Raw genomic sequence first — 19,408 nt, 5'->3', positions numbered from 1 at the left:
GTGTTTAAAAGAGGGGCCTGGGAGAGTGCAGTGTACGTGAGAATCACGTGGGACACCCACAGTCTCTGAACCTCGGTTTCCTTGCCGTAAACTGGCAAAGAGACCGTGTGAGCTGTGTTCCCTGGGGCCATGAGATTCCAAGAAGGAAAACCTGGGATTCCTGGGACTGGGATGAAGGCCGGGGGCCAGAAGGGGAGGGGCATGTAGGGAGGGCTGGGGAGCAGCCCAGATAAGGCTTTCAATACAGGGTAGCAGCGTCTACACAGGCAGAGATCCCAGCGTCTCACTTCCCGCAGGGCTGACCAGTGGCCAGAGGTGGGACTGGCCAGGCTCGGCCCAACCAAGTCTGGGAGCAGAGGACACTGAGTGAGGGATCCCAGGGGCCACCCTCACTGGCCTGTGGCTCTCCTGACACCACAAGAGAGGTCCAGGAGCTGACCTGGGGTCCTAATGGGGGACACCTTCCTGGCTGTAGGCTGGCAGGATGGTGTGGTGGTCAGTGTACTGGGCTCTGTGTCTCCGCCCCTACGTGCTGTGTGACGGTGGGCCAGACACCTAACCTCTCTGTGCCTCTATTTCTTCAATGGCGAACAGGGACACTAGCAGCCCCCACACCTGATCACAGTGGCCTGAAGGTTAAAGGCAACAGCGGCACGAGACCTAGAGCAAAAGCTCTGAGCAGGGAGAGCAGGGAGCTGCCCAGGGAGTTCCACCACCATCTCCCATCTGGCCGCCGAGGAAACCGAGGCTCATGGTGACCTGGCCCAGGTCTGTTAGACTCAGGGTCCTTCTCATCCCCAAGATCAGAGGGCTGCCACCAGGGAAGGAGCTGGCCCCTAGACACAGCCCAGGAAGCACACAGAGAAGGATGCCCTGGGGACTTCGGTATGTTATTGCAAAAAAAAATTTATTGCTATTTGAACTCTGCTTTCATGCCTCCATTTCCCAGAAAATGAGCCACGGGAGACACCAGGAGAGGCAGGAGATCATCCTCCTTGCACAAAACCCGCTCCCTCGGATGCTGTCCTCAGCGAGGGTGGCTGGGGGCCAACCAGGGGGCCCACCGGCAGAGTGGCAGAGGAGGTGGGTTGACCCTGCGGACGTTGAGTTCTGTGGCGAAGGTCCTGGCATTCTGGTAGAAGAAGAGCGACTTCTTGCGGTCCAGGAGGAAGTTGTGGGAGATGGTGGCCGGCCGCGTGTAGATCTTCAGCTGTGCCTTCTTGTTGCCCAGGTCCACAGCAGCTGCCAGTGCCAGCTGGTAGTACCTGGCTGCATCAAACGGGTCCTGAAGGGGACAGGTCATGGTCAGCAAAAGGGGGACTCGGAGCCCGTCTTCCCAGAGGCCGTTCCTGTCTCCAGGTCATTCCACATGTCCAGCCAATGCTGGCTCACCCCATGAGCCCCGAAGCCTGTGACACTGCTGTGGTCTCAGCTGCAGGAGGTGGGGATGACCCTGACACCCCTGGAAGCCTTCCTGACTGTCCCTACGCCCCACTCACCCCAAGCCTCCTGCCCCAGTGCCACCCTCTCTGCAGGCAGTGGCTGCTTTCCCCATGGGCTGAGGTCAGGGCAGATCCTGCCTGCTCTGAGAGTTCCATGCAGGACCCTTGGCTCCAAGCCACAGCAGGGGCACAGCGTTGAGTGACCCAGGCTCCCCTCTGGCCCCTGTCCATGCTGACCATTTCCAGGCCCTCCACGGGACAGGCCAGGTACAAAACCATCTCACAGGTGTCCTCTCTGGCAATGTTCCCTGAAATACTGACGGAGTGTGACTCCCCAGACATCCACTCCCATTTTCAATGCATCTTTGGCTCAAACTCACCATCCCTGGGTTGGGATGCTGTCTCCCAGACCTCCTCCTTGACCCTCCCATCCCCCACCCGGCTTCTCCCCAGGCACCTCCTCCACATGGGGGTCACCCAAGGGACCTCTCTAAGACCCATGCCTGGCCTGTTCCTCTTTACCATCTCAAGATGGCTCCCAGGGCCAATGAGAAAGTCCAAGATGCAGCAGTCCATTCCCTCACTGCCCCACCCCACACACGGAACAGGGGCGTGAGAAGGCCCCGAGTCACCGCCACTGCTCATCCAATGCCCCCCAGCCCAGCCGAACACTGGACTCTGTGCTGGGTGCATGGCGGAGCCTAATGTCCTCGCTCCCAGTCTGAGGGACCTGGGAGCGAACACTGACCACACAGGGTGGCTTGGGCTGTGGCAGAGGGAAGCCCAGGAGGCCCCAGACTCAGCCGGGGTGGGCAGCAAGGGCTTCCTGAAGGGGTGGGGGCTTCCCAACAAAACAGGAAGGAGCCAGCCAAAGCATATGTCTCTGCGTGTGCCTGTGCATGTGCCTGTGCGTGTTTGTGTGCCTGTGTGTGCATGTCCCTGTGTGTGTGCGTGTGCCTGTGTCTGTGTGTGCATTTCCCTGTGTGCATGCCTGTGCCTGTGTGTGCGTGTGCCTGTGCTTGTGTGAATTTCCCTGTGCATTTCCATGTGCCTATAGTGTGTGCAGCAGCTAGTGAGTGGCAGGCTGAGCCAGTAAACATCTAATCCACCCTATTCCAGGGCTCACTCTCACGTGTGGACTAAAGGGGACCCCATTTTAGAGGCAATTGGCAAAGATGCCCATTTACCCCTGCTTCTCTGCCTTCTCAGCCTTCCAGGCTCCATCCAGCCCGGCTTTTTCTCCCACTCCTCTGGGCCCTGGGTCCAGAGTCTCCTATACAAGGAGGAGGGTGTAGCCTTGGAAAGACAGCCACCCTTGGGGAATTCCAAGGGGGCCTCCCTGTGGGAAGCTGGCCCGCGCTGACAGCATAGTCACGATGAGGCCCAGAGGGCTGTGCATGGGAAGGAGGTGAAGGAGGACTGTGCATGGGAAGGAGGACTGTGCATGGGAAGGAGGGCTGTGCATGGGAAGGAGGTGAAGGAGGCCTCTGCCCCTCGACCCCAACCGTGGACTTTGGCCTCTCAGGTACTACTTGGCCCTTTCCTTTCTCCTGGACAGGCGGAGTGGGCGGCAGGCTTGACCAAGAGAGATAAAGGCCTCTTCTGGGAGGCCCGTCCCCCTGGGTCCCAGGCAAGCCCCTGGGCAGTGAGCAGCGTCCCTCTGGGCCTGACACTTGGCACCTCCCTGTCTGGCTGGGACTTGGGAGGCCACAGGGACCACTTCTCACCACCAGGTGTCACCAGCACTGGGCTGAGGCCTCCCGGGCAGCCCCAGGCCTGCGGTGGGGAATACAGGGCAGGGTCTTAGGGCTGCCCCACCTCCTCATGTTGTTCTAAGGCCCACAAGATCTTGGCCCCTGGACTGGAGCGCCCTGGCCCCTCAGCCCATAAGGAGCACTGACGCGACGCCGGTGCGATGCTGAGGAGGGGTCGCGCCTGCTGGGCAGAGGGGTGGAGACACCCCAGGTCTGAGTCTGCCAGTCCCAGCTCTCCACCCCTGCAGGGCTGGGGGCAGAGGGAGCACAGCACCTCCCCTCGAGACACACCCGACCCAGCAAGGCCTCAGCCTGGCTGGCAGGAGCCCCACCCCACTGCCCCTGTCCTGAGCTGGGGTTTCCCTGTCTGTGAACCCAATGGTAAGACACTGGTCCCACCCCACCCTTCCTGGGTGGTGTGAAGATTCAAGGTGTCTCGGGACTCCAGGAAGGAGTTGCTCAGTGCAGGCTGGCACCCTGGGCAGGCTTCCTAGAGGAGGTGCCAGGATTTGGGTTGGATCTTGCAACGTGGATTCAATGTGAGGATGATGCCGTCCTCCGAAATGTCCTTCTCCCGACCTGTTTTCTTTGTTAAATGCAACTTGACACTTGACTGTCAAGTCTCAGTTTTGCTGTCACCTCCTCCAGGAGGGCCCCCCTGACTACAATCCCCCTTCTTTACCCAGAGGCCACCGTTGCCCACTCATGTGTCAGCCTCCCTGGCTGAGACTGAGTTGTTGAGGGTGGGGCCTGGCCAGCTTGGGAGCTAGGTTGTATCTGCTAACCTTGCCAGCTCCTCCAGCTGGGTGCAGGGCTCCAGGGAGGCCACTGGGTCATTCCTACGGAAGGCTGGAACCCAGGCCTCTGGGCTGTGGGTGGAAATCCAACTCCAAGGGGGCCGGGAACACCCAGAGCCCTGCCCCTCCCACCCACCTTCAGGTCGTAGAAGATGATGTCACCGAGCACCAGATACACCTTCACGTAGTAGAGGGTCTCCTCGTTGAACTCCAGCGGCGAGTGGCAGAGCTACAGGGCCTTGAGGTAGAAGTGCTCCGCCAGCTTGCAATGGCCCAGCCGGTGGTGCAGGGCAGCTAGCCGGTGGTAGGCCATGTGCTCGTTCAGCCGGTCCCCTGGGGTGCAGGCCAAAGGGGCAGGTGTGAGGATGTGGCTCCCTGGGGCAGGGAGGACACATGCCCCTCAGGAGCAGGTATGTAGATCCCAGGCAGCACACCTGGCTTGCCTCCAGGCACCTGTGGTCACCTGGGCAGCTCTGGCCAGTCCCTTCCAGGTTCCCAGACTCGCTTTCCCATCTGCAAAGCAGAACTAATAAGGCCTGCCCATGTCTACTGTGAGGCTTATGGCAAAGTCGGACTTGGATGGCCCAGCTCTGTACCTACACATAGCCACCTGCCTTTGCTCACTGGGTTTAACCAGGGGAGCCCAAAAGCCATGCTGCCCAGGTGCTCCCGGACACCCCGGCTCCAGGCAACCCACAGATGTGACATCCGACTCCTCCTGGGTGTGGCACGATCACAGCCCCCTACCTTGGGGAGTCAGCTGCACACCTACTGTGTACTGGGCTACGGGGCACAAGGCACTGGGGCATGTGGCCTGCCTAGGGTTCCCTGTCTCTGGAGGGGGACAGACGACCCTGGCACAGCACCAGGGGATGCCTGGCCTTAAGGGGCAGACTGCTGGAAGGGGAACTGGGATTTTATCAGCCAGAGAGCCGTGTGGTTGATGAGGGTGGGAAGGGCACAAGAGAAAGGGAATGTGTCACTCAGCCTGGCACATACAGGGACCAACGAGATGCCTGGCATGTCTGGAAGGCAGAGGGCACACTGGGCGGCCCTTGTGGTCAGCAGCGGGAACAGGCAGAGGAAGCAGAGCTCAGTCAGGCAGGGAGCTCTGCACTGCGTGAGAGACCTCGGGCTGTGCCCCACAGCCGGACGGGGAAGCCAGCTGGGCAGATCTGCCTGCCTGGACAGGAGACCAGGAAAATCCAGCAGCTGTTTCAGCTCCTGGCCTGCAGACCTGGAGGCTGGGCTCTGGCAAAGTGTGGGTCCTGGCAGGGTGGGGCTCAGGGGACTTACCCAGAGTGATGCTGAGTGCTAGGGCCATGTAGGTAAACTCCAAGCCCTCCTGGGACTCCTCCAGCGTGGCCAGGAGTGCCACCAGCTTGTTGCACAGCTGTAGCTGCAGCTCCGCCTTGTGGTTGTCCGTAGTCACTGCCAGGGGCAGGGCCTGGTCCTACCACACAGGCAGGTGGGGTCAGGCTTCCCGCAGCACCCACCTTGCCCACAGCCCTCCTCAGAGCTCAAACATGTACTTGGAGCTTCCCACGCCCCAGCTACCCCTGCACCTCGACACAGCTCTGTGCTCTGGGATAACACACAGTTCAGACACCAAGTTGGGGGCTGAATAGTCACCTGAGGCCCATCCAGCTACACCTGACAGCCTCAGACCAGCCTCTCCCACCTGGGCACCGGGAGTCTGACTGGGGGGAGCCAGCACTCCTCTCTGCTCTAAAAACACCACATTTATCTGTGCCCAGGGCTGAGCCACACCGTGAGCTCAGAGGAAGGGAGAAGCCGTCCCACTTCGGGGTGCATGCAGACCTGGGCCTCCCACTGATGCTGTGTGTCCTTTGACATGTCCCTGTGCCTCTCTGAGCCTCAGTTTCCTCATCTGGAAGATGGGGACAGGACTTCCCACTCATGGTTGCTTGAGGTCATCAGGTAGATGGGTAGAGCCATTGTCACGTCCAGGCCCCGAGCGTTTGTCCCGGGCAGGGGCATGGTCAATATTCCTGGTGAGACCACTTGGAAACTAATCATGTATATGGGTGGCCCTGCCTCCAGGTGGGAGGCCTCTACCCTGCCACACCTGTACCTCAGCCTCCAGGTGCCCCACTGAGGCCCACCCACATCAGCCCACAGGCCAGCTCACCCGGTAGAAGGACATGCCTTCCTCCCGCTCCCAGGCCCCATTGAAGAAGATGTCTCCAGCTGCCTCAAACAGCTCCAGCCCCAGGTTGGGGTCGCCTGTGTACAGGTCCACATTCTGTGCCACCTGAAAGGAGACAGAAGTTCCCTCAAGACCCACACCTAGCGAGGTGGCTACGCGCACCTTTGCCAGCCTCCTTCCTCTCACACACTACAGGTACACTTGAGTATTTTTCAGACCCTGCGCATGAGGGCTGCCCCCACCACTGGCATGAGGACAATGAACTGATGCACCTGAGTGCCAGGAGGTGACTGAGCAGCTGCAGCCCAGGAGCCCGACACCTGTGAATCCTACCACCAGGGCTAGCCCTAGCCCACTCCCCCTGCACTCAAAACAGTCTCCGTGGCCCCCAGATTGCTGGGAGCCCAGCCCCTGGCTCCTTTCTGCGTTGCCACATCCCTGCCACATCAGCAGTGTTTGTGGGTGGGCCTTGTCCCCTCTTGGCCATGAGCTCTTGATCCCTCTCCTCAGCTCAAGGAGGTATACAGCAGGTACTCAATAATGAAAGCTTCACCAGGCTCGTGGGCTTCACAATTTGTTCCAGATCACACTGTGTTTGGGAAAGCCTCTGAAAACAGCCGCTATGATAGATTCATTTTGTAAGGAGATTTGCCACGTGTCGCTTGGAGCAAGCTCTTCTGTGTGTTAACTGAGTGGTCACATTATTTGAGCATGTGCTGTATACCAGCAGGTGCTGGGCACTGTGAGGGGCCGCGCCTCTGCCCTCAGGGAGAAGATGCTGGCCACTGGGGGAGGATGTGAGGGAACCAGTTGGAGGGAGGGAAAAGGCACACAACAGGTGCTCAGCAGTGGCTTAGGAATGAGTGGATGGATGGATGGATGGATGAATGGATGAGGAGATGTAGACACATGGATGGATGGATGGGCGTGTGGCTAGATTAATGCTTGGATGGATGGATGGATGGATGGATGGATGGATGGATGGAATGATGTGTGTATGTCTGTACGTATGTGTGGGTGGGTAGATAATGTATGGATGGGTGGAGGGTAGATGATGTATGTACATGTGGATGGATAGATGGTGGATAGACGAATGTATGGGTAAACAAATGGAGAGATAGATGAATGGAGGGATGGATTAATAGATTGATGGGTGGATGGATGAATGATGGATGGATGGACGAACGGTGAATGGATGGATGGGAGAAAGGATGGATGATGGAAGGATGGATGGATGATGGAAGGATGAATGAATGGATGGGTGGATGGATGATGGATGGATGGAAGGATGAACAGGTGGATGGATGGATGATGGAAGCATGGATGGATGATGGAAGCATGGAGAGATGATGGATGGATGGATGGATGAATGGATAAATAGATATGTGGATGTATGATGGATGCATGGAAGGATGAACAGGTGAATGGATGGATGTTGGAAGGATGAATGGACAGACGGATGAAACAACAGGTGAATGGATGGATAGACGGGTGAATGGATGGATAAAAGGATGGATGAATGATGGATGGATGAATGGACGGATGGATGAATGGACAGATGGATGGATGATGGATGGATGGATGATGGATGGATGGATGGATGGATGGATTATGGATGGATGGAAGGATGAACAGATGAATGGATGGATGATGGAAGGATGGAAGGATGGATGGATGAATGGATAAATAGATAGATGGATGAATGATGGATGCATGGAAGGATGAACAGGAGGTGAGTAGATGGTTGATGGAAGGATGGATGGATGATGGATGGATATATGGACGAATGGATAAGTGGATGAATGGATAAATGGATGGATGGATGAATGATGGATGGATGAATGGTGGATGGATGAATCGTGGATGGATGGAAGGATGAACAGGTGAATGGATGGTTGATGGAAGGATGAATGGACGGATGGATGGATGAACAGGTGAATGGATGGATGATAAATGGATGAAGGATGGATGATAAAAGGATGGATGGATGAATGGACAAATGGATGGATGATGGCTGGATGGATGATGGATGGATGGAAGGAAGAACGGATGAATGGATGGATGATGGAAGGATGGATGATGGAAAGATGGATGGATGATGGAAGGATGGATGGATGAATGGACGAACAGGTGGATGGATGGTGGCTGAATGAATGGATGATAAAGGAATGAATGAATGATGAATGGACGAATGGATGGATGGATGGATGGATGGATGGATGGACAGGTGAATGGAAGGATGAACAGGTGAATGGATGCATGATAGAAGGATGGATGGATGGATGGATGGATGGAAGGATGAGCAGGCGAGTGGATGAATGATGGAAGGATGGATGGATGATGGATGGATGGATGATGGATGGATGGAAGAATGAACAGGTGAATGGATGATGGAAGGATAGAAGAATGGATGGAGGGATGGATGAACAGGTGAATGGATGGATGGATGATAAAAGGATGGATGATGAATGAATGGATGGATGGATGAACAGGTGAATGGATGGATCATGGATGGATGGAAGATGGTTGGATGGATTATGGAAAGATGGATGGAAGGATGGATGGAAGGATGGATGGATGATGGATGGATGGATGATGGATGGATGGATGATGGATGGATGGAAGAATGAACAGGTGAATGGATGATGGAAGGATGGAAGAATGGATGGAGGGATGGATGAACAGGTGAATGGATGGATGGATGATAAAAGGATGGATGATGAATGAATGGATGGATGGATGAACAGGTGAATGGATGGATCATGGATGGATGGAAGATAGTTGGATGGATTATGGAAAGATAGATGGAAGGATGGATGGATGATGGATGGATGGATGATGGATGGATGGAAGAATGAACAGGTGAATGGATGATGGAAGGATGGAAGAATGGATGGAGGGATGGATGAACAGGTGAATGGATGGATGGATGATAAAAGGATGGATGATGAATGAATGGATGGATGGATGAACAGGTGAATGGATGGATCATGGATGGATGGAAGATGGTTGGATGGATTATGGAAAGATGGATGGAAGGATGGATGGAAGGATGGATGGATGATGGATGGATGGATGATGGATGGATGGATGATGGATGGATGGAAGAATGAACAGGTGAATGGATGATGGAAGGATGGAAGAATGGATGGAGGGATGGATGAACAGGTGAATGGATGGATGGATGATAAAAGGATGGATGATGAATGAATGGATGGATGGATGAACAGGTGAATGGATGGATCATGGATGGATGGAAGATAGTTGGATGGATTATGGAAAGATAGATGGAAGGATGGATGGATGATGGATGGATGGATGATGGATGGATGGAAGAATGAACAGGTGAATGGATGATGGAAGGATGGAAGAATGGATGGAGGGATGGATGAACAGGTGAATGGATGGATGGATGATAAAAGGATGGATGATGAATGAATGGATGGATGGATGAACAGGTGAATGGATGGATCATGGATGGATGGAAGATGGTTGGATGGATAATGTAAAGATGGATGGAAGGATGGATGGAAGGACGGATGGAAGGACGGATGGATGGATGGAAGGATGGATGGATGGACGGACAAGGAGGTGAATGGATGGACGAAGAGGTGAACAGAAGAATGATGGATGGATGGATGGACAGAAGGATGAACAGTTGGATGGAAGATGGAAAGTTAGATGGAAGGATGGATGGACGGACGAACAGGTGAATGGATGGACGAACAGGTGAATGGATGAATGGACAGGCGAATGAATGGATGACAAAAGGATGGATGGATGATAGATGGATGGATGGATGCGTGGAAAGATGAACAGGTGAATGGATGGATGATGGGAGGATGAAAGGATGGATGGATGGATGATGGATGGATGGATGGAAGAACAGGTGTATGGGAAGATGATGGAAGAATGGATGGATGGATGGATGATGGATTGATGGATAGAAGGATGAGCAGGTAAACAGATAGATGATGGAAGGATGAATGGATGGGTGGATGGACAGGTGAATGGATGGATAGACGGGTGAATAGATGGATGATAAAAGGATGGATGAATGATGGATGGATGGATGGATGATGGATGGATGGATGATGGATGGATGGATGGATGGATGGAAGGATGAACAGGTAAACAGATGATGGAAGGATGAATGGATGGGTGGATGGACAGAGAGTGAACAGCACAGGGGTCCTCCTGCATCCCTTGTCACTCACCTGGATGTACAGGTCCACCAGCTCGCTCTGCCGCAGGATGTAATAGATCTTCCCTGCTTGTAGCCAGGCATGTGCCTCCTTCTCTTTCCTCTGGAGGTCAATGAAAATCCCCAGACTTCGTTTGGTGTAGTCCAGAGCAGATTTGTAGGCCCTGGAATCAGATGCAGGTGTCAGAACAAGGGCTCTCATCCTCCTGGAACCAGTCTGCCTCCTCCCGTGGGTCTGGTGACAGATGAATCTGGCATGTGGGGACTGGGAAAGGCCCTCTCGTGTGTGCAGTGTTCTGCTCTTCCCAGGCTGCTGGGAGGGCCAGGTTGAACTCACACGGCATGGAAAAATGAAGGACATCGTCTGAGGGAATCAAGCATCATGCTGCCCTGTGGCAGGAGGAGTGTGCTAGTCCATCTCCCCTGCCTCCCAGACATGGCCTGTGTCTTCTCCAGATGCACCAGGAGCCGTTAGTGTTCAGAGGCTATCTAGGCCGATGGTTCTCAAGGTGTGCAGGCATCACAGTCACTCGGAGGCCTGACTGTAGAGCTTGCTGGCCCTGCCCCCAGAGCTCCCGGCTCCACATGCCTGGGGCAGGCCCTAGAACTCCCACTTGCCACAAGCTCCTAGGTGACATGGATGCTGCTCTACTGGTCGAGGGACTACACTTTGAGAAGCATGGCTCTAGCCCACTGGCCCATTTTCCTTCTGTGAACCTGAGGCCAAGACTGGAGCCAGTCTCCCGGGTCCCCATGGAATCTTGATCCTTCCCTGCTCTCTCAGTAAGTCCAACACTCGAGGGGGTGTGACTGCAGCAATGTCACTGGGCCCTGTGGGTGGGGTGGCCAGGGCCATGGTTACCCCACCAGGTCAGGATGCTTGAGGGAAGCTGAGTAGGCCACATATGGGACGTGAGACCTTGAAACCCTGCCCCAGGGAAGCAGGTGACACAACTGGCTCTGTCTTCTGTGGAAGAGAAGCCACAGGTGGCTGCTGTGGTCACACTTAAGGGGACAGATGAAGACCAGGAATGAAGATTCGGGGCAGGCAGAGGTCAGATGACAAAAGTCACTATAGTAGGAAGAACAGCCCAGAGTGCACCTACTGCCTCTGCTGGGGTTGAGATGACCTTTGACCCAACAAGGGAGGCTCAAGCTGGGACTCACGGGCCAGCAGCAGCCCTGGGACGACCCCAGGCCCACCAGCTCAGAGCATCTGATGCCAAGGAACCAAATGATCAAAAGGAGAGGGGCTGCTGGCGCCCTGGGCCAGCTTCCCTGTGCCCCTCTCCCTGCCCTGCCCGCCCCCACCTCTACCACTGCAAAGCCAGCCCTTACCACTCCGTGCCCAGGGACAGGTAGAGCTGACTGATGGTCTCCAGGAGCTGCCCCTCCAGCACCTTGTCAGACACCTTGCGGGCCAGGGAGAGCTGGAGCTCGTGGTAGATGACACACTGGGCCTCGCTGGGCATGACGGCGCTGTAGAAGTAGCACAGCCACTGGATGGCCGGCAGCTGGCCTGGGCAGAAGACAAAATGGAAGACGTTAGTCTCCCAGCATCGAAGCGAGGCTGGCTGTGCTCGGAGGTCCCTGCTTGCCTCTTTCACACCTCTGTGAGCCTGGGCCCCATAGGCGGGGAGCCTGAGCGCAGACAGGCCATGCACCCGTGCCAGGGCAGATGCCGAGCACACCGTGACATGGGCACACCTTGGTGCAGATGCTCATGGTACAGGCCGGCCTTCTTTACAATTCCCAGGGCCGAGGTCCTGGCCAGGCTCGGCCCCTGCACCAGGCCATCTATTTCTGCTTCACAAAGCCCCTCTGGCCAGGACCAGGGCCGCCTTCAGCCTGAGCTGATGAGGCCAGGGGCACAAGTAGCCCCTGTCGCAGATGGAACCCTGAGAGCAAAGCCAAGCGTCATGTCTGCCACACATGGCATCATGTTGGGGGAATGGGGTTCAAAGCCCGCCCCTGGTCTTCCCACACATGCTTCTCTCATGCAACCAGGCTCCTCCCAAAGCCAGGGCACTGGGAACGGTGGAAAGCTTCTGATTCTCTAGCGTCAGAAACATTCCAGAGATTAACACCGGAAACCAGGTACGCCGAATGGACATCTGTCACACACGCCACCCAACAACAGCTGAATACACAGTCCTCTCGAGCACCCATGGGACATTCCCCATGACAGACCATGTGCCAGGCCACAAAATGAGCCTCAGTGAATGGAGAAGGACTGAGACCAAAGCAGAGGTGTTCTTCAGCTGTACCGGCATGAAACTGGAAATCGACAGTGAAGGAAATGTGGGAAATTCAAAAATATGTGAAAATTACACACTCCTAAACAACCAGTGAGTCAAAGAGACCATCCGGGAAACCGAAAACTAATTTGAGAAGAATGCAAACAAATGCACAGCCCGGGCCAGCGCGGTGGCTCACGCCTCTCATCCCAGCACTGTGGGAGGCCGAGGTGGGAGGATCGCTTGAGTCCAGGAGTTTGAGATCAGCCTGGGAAACATGGTGAAATCCTGTCTCTATTAAAAAAAAAAAAAAAAAAAAAATTCAAAAATTAGCCAGGTGGGGTGGTGCACATCTGTAATTCCAGCTACTCGGGAGGCTGAGGCATGAGAATGGCTTGAACCTGGGTAGAAGTTGCAGTGGGCCAAGATTGCACCACTGCACCCCAGCCTGGTCAATAGAGCAAAACTCTGCCTTAAACAATATATATATATAGCAGTGTATCAAAAATTCCAAGATGCAGCAGCTAAGGCAGCGCTGAAATGGAAATTTATAACTGTAAATGTCTACATTCAAAGAAAGAAGAAAAATCTCAAATCAAAAACCTAACCTTCCACCTTGAGAAACTAGAAAAAGAACTAAACACAAAGTGAATAAAAGGAAGAAAATAATAAACGTGAGAGTGGAAATGGGAAGTAAAAATACAGAGAATGGAAAAACAAAAGAGATAATCAACAGAACCAAAAGTGGATTTTTTGAAAATAATAACAAAATTGACAAATCTTTCACCAGACTGACCAAGAAAAGAAAGATGGGACACAAATGACTAAAATCAGAGACTGAGCACCATGGCTCACGCCTGTCATCCCAGCGCTTTGTGAGGCCGAGGTGGAAGGTTCGCTGAGGTCAGCATTCAAAACCAGCCTGGGGAAACATGATGAGACCCCATCTCTAATAAAAATGAATAAATAAAAAATTAAAAACCCAAGTTTCTAAAATCAGAAATGAAAGAGGAAACATTATTGCCAACCTGACAGAAATAAAAAGATTCCATGAAAACACTAAAAACAATTGTACACCAAGAAATCAGACCATCTAGACACAACAGCCAAACTCCTAGAAGGACACAAACTACCGAAAATGACTCAAAAATGACCCCAAGTAAGCATGTGGGGTATCAACCCCACCATCGGTCTCCTCGACCGTTCAGCTCAGCGTGGGGAGACAGGGAAGCATGATCCCCGTTCCCTGGCCTGCTTTTCCGAGTCTGAATCCCCCAGCACCCCGGGGAGGGCCTCGTAGGAGGAGGTGCCACAGGCTGTTGTGCCAGGAGCCATCGGAGGCTGCAGTGGGGGCTGGGGCGCTGGGTTCCTGGAGGGTCTCCTTCCAGTCAGAGAATGCCCCTGGGGAAGAAGCCTGGGTCAGAACCCCCCACCCCTCCTTGGGCAGATGTGTGGGACCGGGGACCCTTCACACGGTCCTTTGCAAAATCTCATCCCTCCTAGGGCCAGGAGTGGGTGCCAGGCCTGTGCTGGGAAATGGGCAGGTTTGGTCACAGCCCCTGGGGCTCTGGTCCAGGCCACAGGAGACACCTCTGAGTGGTCTCACGATGCCATGACAAAGCGCTGCAAGGCAGAGGGGACTCAACAGTATCCCTCGACTCAGCCATTTTCCTGGACTCAACTTCCTCATCTATCCTCTGCGGCCTAGATTTCAGACAGCCCTGCCCACCTACTGTCCGTTCACTGCTCAGTCTGCAGTGACTGTTCGATAGCACCCCATGGCTCCCCAGTGCTCTTGGGGAAAAGGCCAAGCCACAGCCTGAGGCCCCAGGCCCTGCTTAGCTCTCCAGAAGAGCTTCTCACCATCCAGCACCCAACCCACCCACTCTCAACTCTGCACCTCCCTGCATAAGCCCTGCTCACTCACCCCCGCTCATACTCCCACTCATCCCTGCTCACACTCCCGCTCACTCACCCCCTCACTCACCCCTGCTCACACCCCAGTCATCCCCGCTCACACTCCCGCTCACTCACCCCCTCACTCACCCCTGCTCACACCCCAGTCATCCCCGCTCACACTCCCGCTCACTCACCCCTACTCATCCCCGCTCACACTCCCGTTCACTCACCCCCATCACACCCCGCTCACACCCCACTCATCCCCGCTCACACTCCCACTCACTCACCCCCGCTCACTCACCCCCGCTCACACCCCACTCACCCCCGCTCACACCCCACTCATCCCTGCTCACACTCCCGCTCACTCACCCCCGCTCACACCCCACTCATCCCCGCTCACACTCCCACTCACTCACGCCCATCACACCTCCACTCACTCACCACCACTCACACCCCACTCATCCCCGCTCACTCACCTCCACTCGCTCACCCCTGGGCCTTCACACAGGCTACACCTCCAGCCCCTCCACCACCACCAGCCCCTCATCCACCACCTATTACTTGACGAAATCCTCTCAACCCTCTGGTCCCAGACTAAAGAGGCTTCCCTAACCCGGGGCCAAGTGCTGCCCCGCCATCACGCCACTCACCCTTTTGTCGCTTCTGTGGCCTGAAGCTCACATTCCCATGCTCAGTCTCTGCCACCTGAGGACCCCACAAGCCCCATTTGTGGGTGGGGCCTGGCACACTCTGCACAACAAGCTGCTTTTGCATGAAATGCTCTGTGGCTTTGGGCAATCACCCTCCCCATGTCCTCTGTGAAGTGGGATGACAGGTGCGCAGGCTGCCGAGATACCAAGCAGATCACACAGGCACAAGAACTGGTGTTCAGGGCCTGGCTCATGGAGGGGCCCCAAGTCCCAGCGTAGCAGAGCCTGCCTTGATCCCAGGGTTATGTCTAGGGATTCCCAGCACGCAGGACTTTCCATGCTCAAGGCAGGATGGTCCCTGGGCAAACCAGGAAGAGCTGGCTGCCTCAGTAGGGCACAGAGGGCCTGGCCCTGCATGGGAACCGCCTGTCTCCAGGGCGCTTGCCAACATCTCCTACTGGCCATGACTCAGCACTTTCGATGGTGGAAAAACCACCACTTGTTTCCGAATCACAAACTCCAGGTGTGCCCTGACCCGTGTGGCCCCAGAAGGCTCACAAGAGGAACTGGGGCACTCACTCTCCACGTGGTCCATCTCCACGGTGACCAGAAGAGCCCACTCGTAGTAGCCCTTGCCCTGCTGGGCCGGGCCCTGGCGGGTGCAGAGGTGGCCCAGCTACAGGTGTACGTGGGTGAAGTCCCGGCCACACTCCCTGCAGGGAAGCCTCGAGAACAGCCGCACAGCCCCCAGGAGGTAGTGCTGAGCCAGCCTGCTGGCACTCGCATGCAGGCACAGGGTCCCGAAGTTGGCCAGCACCACTGCCTGGTTCCTCCGCTGGCCCAGGTCCCAAGCCGCCCGTAAGGTGCAGTAGTAGCCCTCGGCTGCCTGCCTCGTCAGGCCCGTCCTCTTCAGAGCCACGGCCACCATGTTGGCAATCACACCCTCCTGGTCCTCGCTGGCCACCACTGCATCCTGGACAGACTGCAGGAAGTTCAGGGCCACCGGGCTCTGTCCATGAAGCACGTGCAGCCAGGCCAGGGCCACCAGGCAGTCCATGATGGCACAGACTCCGGCAACAGCACTGGCTTCCACCGCCTGCGTCATGAAGGTGACGGCTGGGCTGTGGTAGCCACGGTGGCTGTACGGCTGGGCCAGGCTGGCGTGAAGAAGGCCACGCAGCGCCTGGCCTGTGTCCGGGATTAGGGAGGCCAGCGCTCGCCTGAGGTAGTGGGAAGTCTGGGTGGGGCGGCTGTGGGGCTGGAGGGCGTTCTGGAGCACCAGGTTCACGCTTCTCAGCGAGCCGGCCAGTGAGTCCTGTGTCCTCAATGAGGCCACCTTGACACAGCTCAGCACCAGGTGGGGCAGGCACTTGCGGCCAGGAGTAGGAGCCAGGAGTAGATGTCAGCCAGGAGTAGGGAGCAGTCTGAGAGCCACGCAGCCTCTGGGGCTCCCGAGTCCCTGTGCAAAAGCAGCAGCCGCTCCAGGAAGGGCAGGGCCTCCTCGGGCTGCTTGAGGTGCACATGCTGCCTGGCCAACTGGAAGCAGGCCCGGGCCTCGGCCTGCAGGCTCTGGCCACCCACCGCCTGCTGCGGCGCCAGCTGCACGAGCTCTCCCTCCACCTCGGTGCTGCAGATGTGGCCGGGCGTCCCCAGGAGCAGAGTCATGGCTTTGGGAACCACCTGTGTACACTTCTCCGTTCTGCTTCCGGTAAATGCTGGCCAGGTTGGCGTACACAGCCACCACCAGGAGCAGGTCCCCAAAGCTGCCCTCCAGGGCCCCCAGTGCTTCCTCCAAGTACACCCGGGCCTGGGACAGCTTGAGCCTCCTGCTGCACAGCCGCCCCAGGAGGAAGCAGAGTCTGGCCAGGGCCATCAAGAGGCCAGCTTTCTTGGCTGCCCCTCGGGCCTGTGCCAGGAACCCAGTCAGCTCCTCCTTGTCGCTAAAGCTGCAGAACATGCTGCTCAGCCATAGCAGTGCCACGTTGTACAGGCCACGGAAGCTGGCCTTGTACCTGAGGGCGTTCAGGAACAGCAGCAGTGAGCTCAGGGCCTCTGAGTCCTCCCAGTCATCCTCAGATTCCAAGAAGAAGGAGGGCTCCTCGGGGTCCTGCAAGCTCACGTTGCTGGATGCTGCACAGAGATCCCAGGACGCTGGCTCCTGGGGACAGCCTGGCCAGGTCTTGCATTGTTCCAGAACATTCTTCACCTTCGGCAAGGTGTCCTGTGGCTCCAGGCCCAGGCAAGGTGGAGGTATTTCTGCAAGTCACAAAAACACCTAGACAAATTAGAGTCCAGCAGTGAGTCCTTTGTCCACTGGGGGCAGGGTCCTCACATCCCCACCCTCTGTGTCTCTGGCGCAGCTTGCCATGAGCCCTTGAGAATTATGTGCAATGCAAACCCGGGCCTGGAGCACGTAGAAACTCTGGCACTATGGGGACAGAGAGAACACTCGGGCCCGTGGCCCGACTCTCCTACAAAATCACCCTCCTGTCCTGCTTTGTCGCTCACCTGACAGCATGGATTTAGGAGACTATGTCAGCTCAGTGATCCCTCAGAGCATTCTACCTTCCACTCAAACATTTCAGAAAAAAAAAAATTATATCCACAGAGAGAGAAAAAGAAAGTAAAAATGGGGTGAAATGTTTGGGGAATCTGAGGGAAGACCATACGGGAATTCTCTGTACTATTTTTGCAACTGTTTTATAAGTCTGGATTATTTAGAATTCAAGAGTTAAACAAAAAACAAAAAAAAAACAACACTATCTCCCTTTGTGAATCCATCCTGTCTTTCCCCTGGCAACTTAAGGACGCTCTCAACTAACACATCTGTTTTTTCATAAACACTAAAAGAACCCTTGCCTAGTTTTGACTTTCTGTGCTTGGCAGAAGTGTGTGTGTGTGTGTGTGTGTGTGTGTATTTCATATATATGTGTGTGTGTATATATGTGTGTGTGTGTGTTGTGTATATATAGAGAGGGAGAAATATATACGTGTACATATATATAAATCTATATTGTATATTTACTATGGTAATATGTATATCTGTGTGTGTGTACATATATTACATACCCCATAGCCTGTCCTTAACCAGTTCTAAACTTAGTGGGAAAAATACATACCTAAGCAGAGAATTTCAAAATAATATGATGAATGTTTTGATACAGGGATGTGTTGCTATGGAACACGCTACTAAGACACAAAACCTCCTAGATGGGGCAATGAATGAACGAAGTTTTGCACCTGTAGTCACCCCCTCTGATATCCCCACAAATGTTTATAGTTTTATGCATTTGCTTCCCCCAGGGCCCCCGATTCATAAGGGTTAGTCCTAGAGCCTAGCAAGTTCCTACTACAGCTGGAACACATATGCCATTCAAGAAACAGTGGCGGAGTGAATGACGAGTTAAGAACCATTTGTCAGCCAGTGCTCAGTAACACAACATGCACTGGTATGCAAATTATATTTTTGTTGAAAGCAAGGGCAGGATCACAAATTATCTTTCCAGAGAAAGCAAACCTCAAAAGCTTCTTTACCCTACTAAAGCACATTATAAGAAGCTCCCCTTATATAAAAGAAAACCTCCTCGTTCATTATCAATGGCGTGTAAACCAATAAGCCTTCACCTGTGATGACACCTCTTCCATCCCCAGGGCTAGATAAAGGAGGTTCCGGAAACCCTGGTAGTTGTGAAGGCGGCTCCCAGCTCTGACACTCTTGAACCCTGCGGGCGCGGAGGTCACACAGCAGAACAACCGAGGGAAGCATCATCAGGCTTCGAATATGTTTGAACCAGAGACGGCAAATAGGCTTCAACCAGCTGAAGACACCAGAGATTCATGGTGGCCACCTGAGGGGTTTTACTCTTAAAAAACAAAAATTAAACATAAAACTAAAAAATTAAGAAAGGAAGGGGTCAAGAATCCATCAGGTCTCACTGAGACGTGTATCAGTGACTAACACCCCGTAAGGCAAAAGTGCTCTGGTGCGCTTTGGGTTCTCTTCAGCAGTATTCAAAGGCGTGTGCTTCCCTAAGACTAAGCCATGGAATACCCCGAGCAACACTGCCAGGAGAAACGTCTCCCATGGATTTGGCTAGAAATACAGTTGTCTTTAACAAATTAACACTGAATAAATCCTGCCTTATTAGAGCCTGCGAGAATGACCTTCTCAATGATAACAGTTATCACTACAATCTCCAAACATCTGCGATCCTGCAAGGAGGAACTGTGACAGCGCAGGTCACATGTCCAGAAT

At 54.7% G+C, this 19,408-nt stretch overlaps 1 protein-coding gene across 1 annotated transcript; it reads right to left on the bottom strand.

Annotated features, from left to right (window-relative positions):
* Positions 1-888: 888 nt before the first annotated feature.
* Positions 889-19,041, bottom strand: LOC135970057 (SH3 domain and tetratricopeptide repeat-containing protein 1-like). The gene is given in 10 exon segments (XM_065541588.2): positions 889-1,285; positions 4,130-4,326; positions 5,290-5,446; positions 6,146-6,268; positions 10,381-10,531; positions 11,706-11,886; positions 15,733-16,543; positions 16,546-16,849; positions 16,851-17,409; positions 18,778-19,041. Coding segments are annotated over 10 exon segments (2,886 nt in total). The 5' UTR covers positions 18,923-19,041; the 3' UTR covers positions 889-1,027.
* Positions 19,042-19,408: the final 367 nt, after the last annotated feature.

Source organism: Macaca fascicularis, chromosome 3 (assembly GCF_037993035.2).
Source record: "Macaca fascicularis isolate 582-1 chromosome 3, T2T-MFA8v1.1".
Lineage (NCBI taxonomy): Eukaryota > Metazoa > Chordata > Mammalia > Primates > Cercopithecidae > Macaca > Macaca fascicularis.
Note: the sequence above shows the minus strand (reverse complement) of the source record. Positions and strands in the feature narration are given on the sequence as shown.